General features: G+C 40.8%; 2 protein-coding genes across 2 annotated transcripts; one reads left to right on the top strand and one right to left on the bottom strand.

Moving 5' to 3' along the window:
* Positions 1 to 67: 67 nt before the first annotated feature.
* On the bottom strand, positions 68 to 5573 carry alg12 (ALG12 alpha-1,6-mannosyltransferase). Its single transcript, XM_087830802.1, has 9 exons — positions 5403 to 5573; positions 3161 to 3293; positions 2882 to 3055; positions 2587 to 2781; positions 2387 to 2491; positions 1696 to 1918; positions 1367 to 1536; positions 851 to 926; positions 68 to 412 (listed from the first exon to the last, which is right to left on the bottom strand). Exons 1-9 carry the CDS (start codon positions 5559 to 5561, stop codon positions 175 to 177), a joined length of 1473 nt encoding a protein of 490 aa, XP_087686928.1. The 5' UTR covers positions 5562 to 5573; the 3' UTR covers positions 68 to 174.
* A 304-nt stretch (positions 5574 to 5877) lies between these two features.
* Positions 5878 to 12349, top strand: creld2 (CRELD disulfide isomerase 2). Its single transcript, XM_087830497.1, has 10 exons — positions 5878 to 6261; positions 6422 to 6504; positions 6739 to 6849; positions 7030 to 7121; positions 7973 to 8149; positions 8872 to 8970; positions 10781 to 10864; positions 11027 to 11122; positions 11596 to 11736; positions 11873 to 12349. The coding sequence occupies exons 1-10, from the start codon at positions 6118 to 6120 to the stop codon at positions 11929 to 11931; spliced, it is 1086 nt and encodes a 361-aa protein (XP_087686623.1). The 5' UTR covers positions 5878 to 6117; the 3' UTR covers positions 11932 to 12349.
* The last annotated feature ends 2394 nt before the right edge of the window (positions 12350 to 14743 follow it).

Below are 14743 nucleotides of genomic sequence, written 5' to 3' on the forward strand. Positions count from 1 at the left end.
GCTCGTTTCCTTGCATGAGAGCAGATAAGATTTACAGATTCATGACTATGTTAATGCAACACTGATGTTTTGTAGTGGAAATACCTGGAGAGATACTTTTTATTATTCTGTAAAAGCACTGGTTTCACAGTAGTGGTCAGCAAATTTAAAGAAAAAAAAAAATCCAACACTTGTTTAAGTCACTGTTTTGGTGGCCTTTCTCTCCATCAGCACAGTTTTTCTCTCCAAGTGCACTCTGACAGGAGGGAAGTGAAACACACTGAAGGCAATGTTGCGGTAACCTTCTATGAAGGTCAGAGGCTGATGGGTGTCCTGGAGTAATTCTATCTTGGTCGCATTAGCCTCCATCAATAGGTGCGAGTACATCTGCATAGCTGGGCTCGTGGGGCTCAAGTCCTCACGTTTGTCATATCTGTTGAAAATGGGAAGTAAAGTGTTAAAAATGTTTAAAATAATATTTTAAGTTTACTTAAAAAGCTAAAATAAATAAATAAATAAAGCTGTATTAATTTTTGTCACATTGGTCACATTTGATAATGTAACCTGCTTCATAAGGCTTTCACAAACATGTTTATTGAGGTCCAGCATGTTTGACCTGCCTTTCCAAAGTATTTGTGCTGCAGTACCTATTCTGAGATTGTAACAATTTCCTCATTTCCAAATGTTACCCATGTTATAATATTTGAAAAAAACTAAAACTGACAATACAGATACTGAAAACTGAAGTGAGGCCAAATGTTTTTCTGAATTCTAAGCTTAACTCAAAACACCCACAAAAAAATAGAAAATGTAAAACTGTATATTAAAAAAAGATTGATGGACAGATTTCAGATCAAAATAAAACACCAACCTCCAGTTTTTGTTTAGTTGTAGGAAGCGTGAAACTCCAGTCTCAGCAGTGTAGGTGTCAATGTGAACAAATACATCTGAGGAAAGACCGCAACAATGAGAGTTCACTAGAAAACCACGATTCTTTATCTCCTGCATTTCTTTTTTTTTTTTTTTTTTTTGCCTGTCCCATTTGGTTCTTTAGCCGTCAGAATTGTTGTCTGAAGACCAACAAGGATACCCAATGGATTTATTTTGCCAAATGGATCATCATGGCATTGCCGTATTGGTCCATTTGATCAACCTTTGTTTTTATTATTTATTTTATTTTATTTTCAGTTGATACAGACGGGACAGACATGAGTGAAGGATAGGAAAGGGAGAAAGAAAGAGGAAGGAAAAGAAAAACAGAAGGGGAGAGGGACAGTGAGAAAGGGGGGGAAAAAATATCTCCTGCATTTCTGACAGACTTTTAAATATGTAACTGTGTGAGCGCTCCCTTCAAGAAAGAAAAAAAAAAGCTTGATGTGATTCCAACCTGCTGAGGCTGGCAACAGCCGGTGTAGTTCCTGCATTCCTCTGCCTCCAGGGTAGTTGTGGTGAGAAACATAGAGGCAAATACCAGAGTATGCCGTGTTTGCCAACAGCTGGCCAACCACAAATGCAGAACCCAGTTTGTATATCCAGGATTTCTGGTAGTTACACAAACTAAATCACATGGAGGGAGGAAAAAAACAAAACAGTAAAAAGCATGACAAACAGCTTCAGCTCTCGAAATTTCAATGCCAATTTTAAGAGAAAGGAAACTTTTTAGGATCATTCACTCTTCTTTCAATATAAGGACAGGTGCCGTACGTTTCAGCTTACACGAAAGAGCAACCACGCGCAGCCACCAAACTGAGCACGGGAAAAGTGTATATGATGAAACGCAGCTCTTTGTGGGGCAACAGTGAGTAGAGCAGAATGAAGCCCACTGTGGGCAGCAGCAATGCTCTCATTCGCCTGTCAAGGAGGCCAAGGGGGACAAAGAACAGCGTGCAGCCCAGGGCGCGAGGTACAGCAGAGTAGAAGTACCAGAGAAATGGAGAGGTTTACTGGGGAGAACAGTCAAGGACTGCTATAACCAACCAACAATAAACCAACAACAATGTCATAAAATTAAATTCAGCAACATCCTTACCTGAGTTTTAACTGAGCTAGAATGCTAAAGGAGACTGGACTCATACAGGAATATTTTAACAAAGGGCATCAACATGCTGTTCATCAACACGCTTTTAAGATACCATGAAACTAAAACATTTATTAAATTAACAATTATAAACTAAGAAATCTGTTGCTGTGAAATTGTGCAATACAAATAAAATGACTGAAATATTCAGTCCAACAAGGAAAGTCATTTTTCCACAGCCAACAAAGTCCCAGTTATCCCAGTTATCCTCTCCTACTATTTCCATAAAGTGAAATGTCACATTTTCTTGTGGTCGTCATTTCCCCCCCATAGTTTCCCAACTATCAAACAGCTAAGCAAACAGGATGTGCTGGAATAAATCAAAGGATATTCCCCAGTTGGAACTTTTGTTGAGAATGGTGTTGTACCACAAAACCTGGCCTTCAGGCCACAGGAGCTTCCTCCAGAAGAAGGTATCAACAGCCACTGTCAGAGCTGCAGGAGACAAAGGAAAGCAAACACAAACAGTGATCAGCATGTTTTTAATATTGTTAGACATACACTGTATTTATTATAGATGAACCACTAACCTAATGACAATATCCCAGCAGGAACAGTATATTTCAGCAGCTGCAGCAGCCCCAGCTTCCTGCTCAGGAGCGACATCAGTAACATGAGGCCCATAAAGATGCACAACTCTGACCGGAACACAATGATGACCAAAGCAGACAGGGAGATGAACCGGCCATATCTCTGAGCCATCCATGATGTGAATGCTATAAGAACTGCGCCGAGAGTTTTACTCATCATTATAATGCTCGATTATTTAAGTTCCAAAAATAACAAAGAAAGAAACTAGAACTCAAATGAGAGCTGATGGGTTACCTAATGGCAGGGCGAATACATTGGGCAGTGTCCTCGTGCTGTAGAACATTAAATGAAACTGAGACGCACATATAAGGCAGAAAAGGTCTGCAACTGTGGAGCCAAACTGCCTCCTTGCTTCTTTCTGCATGTGCCACAGTGCACCGATGACGCACACTCCCAGGGAAGCTCGGACTGTGCAGAAAGAACAGCACATTAAACATCTCTTAAGAGCTTTTAATTACCTTTACATCTCAGTGGTTTGGATACTAAACAACAAAAAGCGAGATGGTACGCTACCTATAAGCTGTGTGTAGAATTTTGGTGCATCCAGCAGGGAAGACAGAAAAACAACAGGGGAGGTGAGCGTGGAGAGGAAGAGGGGGCCAAGGAAAGTCCGCGGCACCACACCGGGGAACTCGTGATGGTCATACTGAAAAGAAAAACAAGGTACTTTGTAAGACTTATACAGCCACACTACCATACAGTGATTTTAAGGAGCTCAAAAACAAGAGTAAATAAAACAATCTAATCTCTCGCTTTCAATCACATCACATGACCCTAAGCAAGACCTGGAATTTACCCAGATGTCATGGATTTTTTTCTCCCTTTTTATCAGAACAAACAAGTAAACTGTCTAAAGCATCTCTGTTAAGTTAAAGTCAGGACTCTCTTGGCTGTTCTAAAACATGGATTTCTTCTTTCCAATCATCCTGTAGTTGGTTTTTCATTGTCTTGACTCTTCTAAGCTTCGAATCATGGAGTGATGCCCCGGTTTTTTACTGTATATGTTTTTGACTGAATTTGGAATTTATTACTCTCTGCATGTCCAGATATCCAGACCATAAAAAAACAAAAATAAAAAGCCAAACCATGATCCTCCCTCCACCGTGCTTTACAATGTCTTCACAGCATTGTTTCACCCCCTACAATGTACAGTGCATGCTTCTTATGAAGGTAAACCTTTGTCTAATCTTCCCAGAGAAGATTTATCTAGTAAAATTGAGCAACATTCAGGCATTCTCATGCAAATTTGAGATGTGTTGCAATGTATTTTTAAGTCATTCTCACAGTTACTCTGTCATCTGTGGAAGGATACTACTGACAGCTCTGTGCCATGTAGTGTAGTTCATCTTGTAGTGAACACCTAATTTAAAATGTTACAAGCTGTAAAGACTGCTGCAAATATTTTTGCTGTCTATTGGGCTCTTTTTTTGTTTTTCCTTTTTGGGGGGGTGTCTCTAAGTTTCAGGACTGCTTACTGCGCTCTTGACTTATTATTTTTCCGGACACCCTCATCACAGGGAACACAACAGTCCTGCATGTTATCAAGTTGTAGTATATTGTTATAAGCAACATTGTAATATAGAACAAAAGCACTTATGCCACAACAGAACAGAATAAAGCCCAATAGATACTGATATTGAGTAATTTAAAAATTCCAATATATCAACTTATTGTTTTTCTTACACACAAAACATAATAAATGTGAGGGAAATCTGTTTATGTGTAGTTATTTATGAGTCTTTACGAAGGTAATAAGACATTTCTGTTTAAAAATGTTTTATTGTCATGACAAGATCAGCTGATTGTTGAGTTTGTGGCATTTCAAACAGGTTTTACCAGGGTAGCTTCAGAGTGCCCTCTGGTGTACATGCAACGCAACATCAATACTCCGAAAGGTGATTCTCCAGTCTCTTCTTTGGATTTTTTTAATTTTACATTTCTTATAAATCTTGATAGTGATATATCAGAGCACTACAATGAAGGCAGAAAAGAACTGCAAAGCAATGTTAATGCTGAAAGCCAACACTGTAGGTCAAGTCTAGTCAGTTACAAAATTTAGTGACCCTAATATTAGTCCTCATTAGCACCACAGTTATTGGTGGCCTCCATGGCATAAATTCAATAGGTCTCTCTTTGATTGAGGCTTTGATTTTATCCCCAACCCTGGCATCAAAGCTCATAGTTCCCAGTAGGGTCGAGTTACTCCCATGATGTGTTTATGTGTAGTGTGTTTTGCCTTAAAATAAATCAGGTTAAATAGGAACAGTATACCTATGTTCAGCCACCCTATCCCTCAGTTTTGGTCACATTTTTTCCCATTTTTCAACAGAGCTCCTGTTATGTTCTCTTGTTTTATTGTGAATTAATGTATTTTTCTAATATTGTGACGTGAATGGGTGAGGATTAGACCATATTTATTTATTTCTTGTAGCTATAGGTTTACGATGGAACAGTCCACACCGCAGTATAGCTGTCAAACTACTGGTGTGAATGATTTTTATAGCAAGCATCAATAGCAAGCAGAATGTTTCGGACGTAGCATTACATCAAAAGTAGGATTTAAACTGTACCCGCAGCTGTCACACTTTTTTTCATAATGTACCTTATATTTAACATCTTTAGGGCCGTAAGAATGGTATTCTATTTTTTTAAATGACAAAAAGGGAAACTGAATATTACGAATGTTTTATTTACATCCACGAGTGCTTTCTGTGTCCACTTAGCTTATTAACACATCAAATGGCTGCATGCTTACCTTGTCAAAGTCAAGTCTGTGATACAGAAGGTCGTGTGCCGCCTGTAAGTTGAAGCTCTCCTCAACTTTAGTGAACGGGCAAATAAATAAATGCAAGAGAGCCACGGAAGCTAATAAAAACAACAATGGAAGCCCCAAAACAGTCCTCTTTTCAGCCATGACAGCTGAAAAAAAAAGAGAAAAGGCTAGTTTTCACTTCCGGCAGGCACAGGAAGTGAACGATGCAACTTTTACTTTGGCTAAGGCGTTGAGGGTTTTTTTTATTAGTAGGGCTTTTGAGAAATATTACTGAAACCTAATTTTTAAAAAAATGGAAAAAAAATATTTTGAATTTACTTGCAAGCTTCCTGAATTTTCCACGTGGGGATGGTTTTTCTTTTGTTTTTTTTCTATTGTCCCGCGCGTGGCGACTCACGATTGGTTTTCCATTTTATTGACAGGCGGTTACAGCCAATCACCACAAGCCACAATTCGATTAAGACGCTGACGCGGAAAACTAGAACCGATTCAGGGTTTTTTTTTCTCCATGTAACCGGCATGTAAATACCATTTTGTCACACTTTGCATAGATAACGCTATCTTTCATCTAATGTTAGGAACACCTCGCATAGATGTGTGCGACCACTGCAGCACTTTAACATCAGTGGAAAGCTTGCATGCTAGTGGCTGGAGCGCTCGTCTCCTGATATGAAATTGTGTGAATTGATCTGCTGAGATGCTGTCCACCGGTCCAGAGCTGCGGCTGCTGCGCCTTTTGTCTTGCTTAACTCTTGTCTTACTTTGTCAAGTTACTGACGCCAAGAAGGATTTAAAAAGCGCCTGCAACACCTGCCGGCAAATCACCGAGAACTTCAACAAGGTCAGTGAGCGTTTGCAGACCTTCTTCCTTTGTGTTGGTTTTCATTGTGTTGACGTGAACATACGTCAGTCTAATGTAAGATGCCTGGGTGCCCTTTACTCAGTGCAGGGTCCTTCCTATTTCTGGGCTCAAAAATTAAAATGTCTGCGTTGTATGTCAGGGCTTCGAGAGAACAGCAAACCAGAACTTTGGAGGAGGAAACACAGCCTGGGAGGAGAGGAAATTGTCTAAATATGAGACGAGGTGAGACAGCCAAGAGCCCAGCCTACAGGTCACCCTGCCACAGGTCCTGTGATCTGAGCTGTTTACTTTTCACCAGACCTGCAGGCTTTTGAGCTTCTGTGCTTTCCATCAAATGAAGTTGTTTTCTTTTCTTTTCATGCAAATATAAATCTTCTTGTACATTTTGAGATGTATGTTTACAATCTCAAACTAACTTGTGCACTTGTCTCGTCTGCTGCTTTCCTTCCACCCCAGCGAGATCCGGCTGATGGAGATTGTGGAGGGGCTGTGCGACAGCAGCAGCTTTGAGTGCAACCACATGGTTGAGGAGCACGAGGAGCATTTCGAGACTTGGTGGTTCAAGAGGTGGGTCGATGCAAATGACGTGGTTGGATTTTAAAGGGGGACCTAATGAGTGATGGACACATGGTCAGGCAGGCTGGCAGATGCTGATCAGGGTTGTTTGCGTTTTTAAAGGCTTGTTTGATTTGGTAACCTGCTGTTAAACCTCGTCTCTTCCTGCCTTGTTTACCTGTTGCAACACAGGAAAACGAAACATCCCGATCTGCACAAGTGGTTCTGCATAGAGACCATCAAAGTGTGCTGTCCAAAGGGAACATTTGGACCCGACTGCAATGGTGAGAATTTACAGATACATCCACCAGTGCTCCAGTTCCCCCCCCACCCCACCCCGTTTCATCTTAATTTCAGGGCTTCCAATGTTATTATGAAAACAGGTCGCTTGTGTCATACAAGTTTTGCATTTTTCCAATGCTGTCCCAAGTCATCAGTCGTCATCTACTTGCAAACAGTCCATTTCTAATTTGCGCCTCCTCTGTTCTCCCAACTGTCACTCAGAAATAAATGTCGGTGTGTGTGTAAGTGGCCCTAAACATGAGCTATGTCATCAGCAATGTTACACCTGACATCTTAAAGGCAGTTTAACAAAACAGTTTACGATGCATCTGTGGCACACATCTTATTATACTGACATCGCTTTAAAATGAGGCTCACTAAGATGTGAGATGAGGAGTCAGGGACAGTATAGAGTTGGGGGCCATATTTGCAACTTATCAGCCGTTTTTGAGCCTCCTTTCAAACCAAATTAACATGGACAGCGACTACTTGGCAACCACCTACAGAAGTGCAACACATGAGGAAAAAGGACGTAATACAAATTTATGATTTCACACATTACTGATCTTCTCTTGGTTGTGCCACAGGACCTTTAAAGAAAGATGATTTTATATTTAGTGAGAGTTTTTGAAATAAACATTACATTACTGAACCATAGTGTTCAAACATCAGTGGTCTCTATATTACTATGTATAGAAAAAACAATGGCATTGAGTGTTTAAAAAAAAAAAAAAAAAATCTACCAAAGAAGCTTACAGAAGCTACTGTGCACAGAAAAAGAGATCCTAAGAGCGAGTTGTTGTAAAATTTGGTTTAAAAGCACAAAAATAATTTGTCTGTCTTTGTTTTTAAGCCTGTGTGGGGGGTTCTGAGCAACCCTGTCACGGGAATGGTGCGTGCAATGGAGACGGGACCCGTGGGGGAAACGGGAAGTGCAGCTGCCACCACGGTTATACGGGCGAGTTCTGCCTAGACTGCATCGACAGCTACTTCAACGAAGTGAGGAACGACAGCTTTTCTCTGTGCACAGGTAAAAAAAGAAATAATAAAAAACTCAGTTTACCTAAATAATAGAGGTGGGAATCACCATACATCCCACGATATGATATTATCACAATTTTTTTTTAATATTTTGCGATATTCAGATTCTGTACATAAAGGTAAACTTTATCAATATTCATTTTATCTAATATCAAAGTCTCACACTCAGTCTTTCTCTCATTTCAGTTTTATTGTTGACAAACTGAACGGTTTGTATTACAGTCTAGTCCAACTTAACTGAACGCAACCATCTGGTACAATTATAGCTATTCTGAACTATGCAATTTATGAAAACTATGCAGCCCCTTCAGCAACTGAAGAATTTGAAAGTAAATTAAAACAAAATATAACTTTACATTAAATAAAAATGTTTTAAACTTAATTAAAATAAAACATGTCTTAAATTAAAATAAGTAAACTGTCATGTTTATTGCTGCCAAAAAAAAAAGTTAAACACATTTGGACAGTGAAGGAATGTCAGGATTCTTGCTCTGAAGTCAGAGCATGTTCCAGTCCACAAAAACTTTTTTTGTAACAAAATATCGATTTCTGCTGTCCCTGTATCGATACATTATTAGCAAACAAAATATCACGATACCACACAGTATCAATTTTTTCCCCCACCCCTACTAAATAAGTTACCTGCTGTTGCACCAGAAACTCATCACCAACATTAACGTACTGATGGAAATTTGGTCTTCACTTCTGCAGAATGTCACTCCTCTTGCAAGACCTGCACTGGAGCAACCAATCAGGACTGTGACGAGTGCAAGGAAGGCTGGGAGGAAGACGACCAGGAAACTTGTGTAGGTAAGACAACTTGCTACATGACATTCTCTTAACAAAAGTACTCGGATAAAGAGGTCATCTGAGCTATTGTTCTTGCTGTTTGGGTTCCATCATTGTTCCAACTTTGATTATTATACCACTGGTTGGATAAACCTGCAAATCTCCCATCTTTTTGCTGTTTCATAACAATTTATTGACTACACAAATTGTTGCGAAATCAACCAATAATGGACCAGTTAGTTATATTTTAAACTCAGAACAGTACCAGACCACGTAAATTCTTGAAAATGTTATTTTTATGTACATTTATGTTCATTTTAAAACTTAATGCTAGTAGCACAAGTCAGAATGCTAGCACAGGTTCGTCCAATTTAGCCTCAGTTCTGTTCTTGGCTGATACCCGGTGTGGTCTTCTGCTTCTCTGAGGTTTGATCTGCTGTTTATTTAGAGATGCTCTTCTGCATACCTTGGTTATTTGTTTGAGTTAATCTTGCCTTCTTGAAGGCTTGAAGCAGTCTGAGGTGTATATTATGAAGTGAGATTAATGGCCATGTCAAGCTTAAAGTGGACTAAAAGGCTACATGTATAAAGGCCAGTTTATACACCATGGAGTCCTACTTTAAAGAACTGTCATAGGTTTAACACTGTCTATTAGGCTGGATTTAAGAATTAAGAGTTTAAAATCATAACTCAGTGGAAAAATGAGACTAAAACTAAAACGTGGTGTTTCATGTCTACTTTAAAGCAGGCTGACGATCCTTCACCTGTACCTCTGCCAACCCCTGCTTGATTCGTTCCAGTGTCTCACACACACTCTTTTGGCTGTGTACACAAATTATGGGGGCGTACGCCATAATAAGTAGGTTTGGTTGAGCACAAGAATGACAACATCACGGAGCGCAAGTTTGATAACATCATGGAGAAGCTAACGGCTCTCTAACGGGAGATTGAGAGACCAGTGTTGGACTGTTAGAACAGCTTTGAAATTCATATGAGCTGTTCGCACTAAAGTAAAAAGCACCATCACTTCATGCGGATACCCTTTCGGCGCCAGCTGCGGTCGCAAGGCTGGAGCCGAACAAAAACACCCTGATAACGACTGTGTTTAGACTGTTCCTTCCCATTCCACGCAAGGCCACCTGGGTTGGCTGGAAGACTGTTTATTTAGCCTAGCAGGGCGAAGGACACTGTCTCAGCTGAACTCTGGACACGCACACACATACACATACACTGATATGCATTTCTGGGCATATTGGCACTGATGGGCTGCCCCAAACACACCCATGTGGTGACTACTGAAGACTTAGCATTACCTATTGACTGAGCATCAGTTCATCATTATTAATAGGTGGATTTAATGCTAGTTTAGTCCTTTTAAGTGTTATATAGGAAGCATTTCCTATAAACGAAACTCAGGTCAGTCAAAATGAAAACCTACGTGACAGTTTTATAAACTGCCATAGATTTTTAAATAGTTATATAGTATGATTCATTTTGCATTCACTCAATCAAAATTAATTTCCTATCTTTGCGGGAATACAGTATAGCATATGTGCACACAGCCTGAATCAAAACGCCTGGCTTAACAGGGAAAGTTGATACTTATCTCCAGCCAAGGTTTTAATTTAATTTTCCCTCTGGTCATTCTCCTCTGACCTCCACCATTAACATCCAGTTTTGCCCCTGAGATCTTTATTCAGTAACTCTACGCTCTAATCTGCAGACACTCACATTTTTTGTGTTTTCACTCTGTGGTAAGCACAAAGAATGATCAGCAGATGGCGCTGTGTGGTTGCCAGCCTGTTTGATGGCTCTGTCTGATGTGTTGCAGATGTAAATGAGTGTTCCAAAGACCCTGTTCCATGCAAAGAAGATCAGTACTGCCTCAACACGGAAGGTTCCTACTCTTGCAAGGGTAAGAGGTCATATGCCAAACAGTAGCTTTTGGAGCAGTGTGGAAATTTGCTTCCAGCGAACTTATCGCTGTTAGATGTTTCATATTACAATGTCTGATTGTTATCCATTTACTAACAGTTTTGTGAGACCTAACTTTATTCGGTATGTTTTTTCCTCAAAGCCTGTGATAAAGTGTGCTCCGGCTGCACTGGAGCCGGTCCCGATAACTGCCAGGCTTGTGCCAGCGGGTACCAAGACACAGAGGGAACCTGCACAGGTATTATTCACTATTTGAAAGATTTCTGACACTACGTTAAAGTGTCGGTCTCCACTTTGAGTTTAATACAAATGAAGCCAAAAGACGCACTCCTTGGAAGTAAATTCTTAGTGCTTCCATGCTGGCGACCTGTCTAGGGTGGACCCTGCCTCTCGCCCTGTGACATGTCATTAATGTGCATACTGTAAGCATGAGTCTCTCATCACAGTTGGATGCAGGCTTAACTTTAGATCACTTTATTTGCATATTTACATCTTCCCTTTATGTGTCTTTAATTGTTGTAATAAGAAAGGATATTGTGAGCTCCAGACTGCTGTGGATGGACAGAACCTCTTAATTCTACCCTTGGAAAGTCTGCTTTAGTTCCCCTTAACTGATGTCACATTTGTAAGGATAATGCATGAAAAACTTCTCTTTACATTTAAATATATATTCAATTTTTTTAAAAATGTATTTATTTAAATCTTTGCCAGATGTGGATGAGTGTTCGCAGTCAGAGCCAGTGTGCACAAAAGAGCACCAGGAGTGTGTCAACAATCAAGGCAGCTACACGTGCATCTGCTCTGAAGGCTACGAGGAGCGAGATGGGGAGTGTGTGCAAACACAACAGCCAGGTGAGGATGAGTGTTGGCATGAGGTAGCACAATACCCACCCAATACCACCTGTGAGGATGTTATTTAAGCAACATGTTTACTTTGTGTGCTTCACTGACTGCAGTGTGATTAATTCTATAAGTTTTCCTATGTTAGATACAGCCGAGGAGTCGGAAGCATCTGAGGCAACCGCGAGTCCACACGGAGAGCTTTGATGTCACAAACGGGGACCGGGAAGAACAAACTGTTGACATTGCTGCACATTCGAAGCCTCTCCTTCATAAAACTGTCAACCACATGCACTTAACGAAACGACGAGAGCCGAGAGGACGTCGATTTCCAGCGGAGGATGATGAACAGAGAAAAAAAACACAGACCTTTTACGCTCTCACCATGCTGGGTGTTGCTTTTCTCCAGTGTGCTCAGACTCGTTGTCTTTGTCTTATATGGTTTTAAAAAGCAACGATGTTTCAATAAAGATTCATTATGTGAAGTTTATCAAAAACTGACCGACGTCATCGGAATGTGGATACTTTCAGCTTTGGGAGTTTTTGTGTATGTTGCAGCAATCATGCATTACCACAGGATGGCAGTATAGTCTTATGAAATAAAGACGCTCCAGCTTGAAACCATCTGGACAGGACTAGACGGTGCTTCTCTTGCCCTGATCTCTCATAAATATTTTGAAGCTAGGCCACATTACAGCTGCGTATTGTCCATTATATTCAATATCAACATCATTCTTATTTCCACCAACATTAACCCCCACTTATGCCACACGGCCTGATTCTACATGACGTCTGCTTGGTCTTGCAAACCCGAACCATCACCTACCCTTGATTGGCATGCTTTTTGGAAAGGCCCTTCCTCTGGCCCTGTGTGGATCAAAACACATTTTTCTAACCTAAGTCTCACCTTGCGGTAAATCTTCCCAGCTTCCTCTGTGATGATGTCAGCTGTTTTGACTGCAAGGCCCTCGAAGACATAAGAAAGGGCAAGTAAAGGCCTGTCTAATCTAGCAGAGAGGCAGCAGAGAGCCCACCTCTCTGCCTACTGTTAACTCCACCATATGGAAAGGGGTTTTCTGGAGGCATAGGAATATGGGGTTCACCAAATATATATATATATATATATAGCCAAAGCAGAAAATTAGTAGAAGGAAAAAAAATGAGCAAACTTGTCCTTCTTTAAAATTCATGACCAATAGCTCTAGCAGTGTTTTTTCTTTAGGAGAGCACTAGTATGAGTCAGCGTACTGACTAATACATGAGTCAGTGTACCTATTATTGATGCTACAACACCCAACTAGGTGAGTTTAGCTGTTATGAGATGTACACTGTATTTGTTATGATGCTTCCGCCGCCGCCTCAGCCGCAGACCAGCTCAAGCGGGGATCATCATGTGGCGGCGAGGTGATGCAGAGTGACCAGGCACCATGAGTAATCACTGTAAATTCACCTGTTTTTTTTTCTTTCTCTGACGCACAGGGCTTTTCTTATTTATTGCACTCCGAGGCAGTGGCGCAGCAGAGATTTTGTGATTCACTCACAGCGCCCGTCTTATCGGGCCGCGGCACAAAGTGGGATTCATTTCACTTATCTAAGATGCACAGTCACTCTGTTTGGACTGCTGACTTTCTGGAGTCGGGGGGTATTTCTTGAAGCTGAATGCCAAAATGTGAGATCATTTTCTGCGATTATCGATGTGGTTCTTGTTGTCACAGTTTGTGAATGTTCTGGGGTTCATGCTCACTTTACTTCCCCTGGAAGTTAATCATCAGTGTCTCAAGAAAGTCAGAGAAGCAAGTTTCACAGGTCTGAGGCTATCTTGTATTATATCTGTAGATTTATTTCAGATTCTTAGTACACTTTCCTGCAGTAGGTTTTACACGTCATGTTAAATACTGTGCAAAAGTCTCAACCCGCCTATCGTTTCTTAAAATATTTTGTTTCCAAAGAGCCAGACCTTCTTGTCACTTTAAAAGTGGCTTTGAGCAATAGCTCTCCAAAGGTGTCTGAAGGTCTTTCAGAGTTTTCTTTGTCCATTGATTAGTTTTTCACTCATGTTCAGGAACTTTGCGCTTTTAGGGCTTTGGAAATTGGAGTAACGTTAGGTTGAGGGTCTGAGGACACCTGAGGAATGGAGAAGAAGTGTACTGGTGCGTGAGCATCATTCTTGTCTCAGGAACAAGAGTGATTTGAAAAGCTGTAGTGACTACAGAAGGTTTTGATGAGCTGTACCATGAAGACATGGGAAAGAGTTTTCCAGGTTAAGAAGAGAGGTGACGAGTTGCACTGTGTCTTTCTGGATCTGTAGTACTGTAGTGCAGGGCATTTTTGAGGACAGTGGTAAGGTGTGCAGTAGGAGTGATGGATGGATTCGAGTAGGGGGTGGGACTGTATCAGGGATCGGCTTTGTAAGAGAGTGCCAGGAGGGTGGTGACTGCTTGAAGGATAGCAGATTTACGAAGACGGTAGCGAGAGCTGCTATGATGCATGGTTTTGAGATGTTGGTCAGATTGAAAGACTGAGGTGGCAGAATTGAAGATGTTATGGTTTTAGTTAGGAGTGGGCATGACAGACAGGATGAGAAATGAGTACATCGGAGGGTCAGCTCAGGTCGAGCAAAGTTGCAGAGACAAGGATGAGATGGTTTGGAATGAGAGGAGAGATAGTGGATATGTTGGACAAAGGATGCTGAAGATGGAGATGCCAGGCAAAGGGAAGACCACAGAGAAAGTTAATGGATGTAGTGGGATGATCTGATATCATCGTGTTGGTGTTGTTCCCAGATCATCATGAAAATGTTGTTCCAGGTTCAACATTGCAAGTGACCAATCACATTATTGTGACGTTATTCTTTTGCGCACCAAGCTATTCGTACATTTATGAAATTCCAATGTTGCAAGGACAATATCAATTCTGCTTAGCGTTTATTAAAGGGTTAGGGTCAGGGTCCGCTGATCGGCGAACAGAGGCGGTTTCTCGCAGCTTAAGTACAGTTTTTTTGTTTTACGGTGGTTTTTCT

The sequence above is a fragment of the Neolamprologus brichardi genome, chromosome 17, assembly GCF_056152115.1.
Source record: "Neolamprologus brichardi isolate AB-2024 chromosome 17, ASM5615211v1, whole genome shotgun sequence".
NCBI lineage: Eukaryota > Metazoa > Chordata > Actinopteri > Cichliformes > Cichlidae > Neolamprologus > Neolamprologus brichardi.

What these genes read in the sequence shown, in the direction of transcription:
- alg12 (XM_087830802.1), bottom strand. Translation starts at nt 5,561, where the DNA reads ATGGCTGAAAAGAGGACTGTTTTGGGGCTTCCATTGTTGTTTTTATTA. An exon ending in ATTCTACACACAGCTTATAG is followed by an intron (nt 3,056 to 3,160) that starts GTAGCGTACCAT and finishes CTTTCTGCACAG; the next exon opens with TCCGAGCTTCCCTGGGAGTG. An exon ending in CAACTAAACAAAAACTGGAG is followed by an intron (nt 413 to 850) that starts GTTGGTGTTTTA and finishes CATTTTCAACAG; the next exon opens with ATATGACAAACGTGAGGACT.
- creld2 (XM_087830497.1), top strand. Translation starts at nt 6,118, where the DNA reads ATGCTGTCCACCGGTCCAGAGCTGCGGCTGCTGCGCCTTTTGTCTTGC. An exon ending in TCACCGAGAACTTCAACAAG is followed by an intron (nt 6,262 to 6,421) that starts GTCAGTGAGCGT and finishes GTTGTATGTCAG; the next exon opens with GGCTTCGAGAGAACAGCAAA. An exon ending in CAGCTTTTCTCTGTGCACAG is followed by an intron (nt 8,150 to 8,871) that starts GTAAAAAAAGAA and finishes TCACTTCTGCAG; the next exon opens with AATGTCACTCCTCTTGCAAG.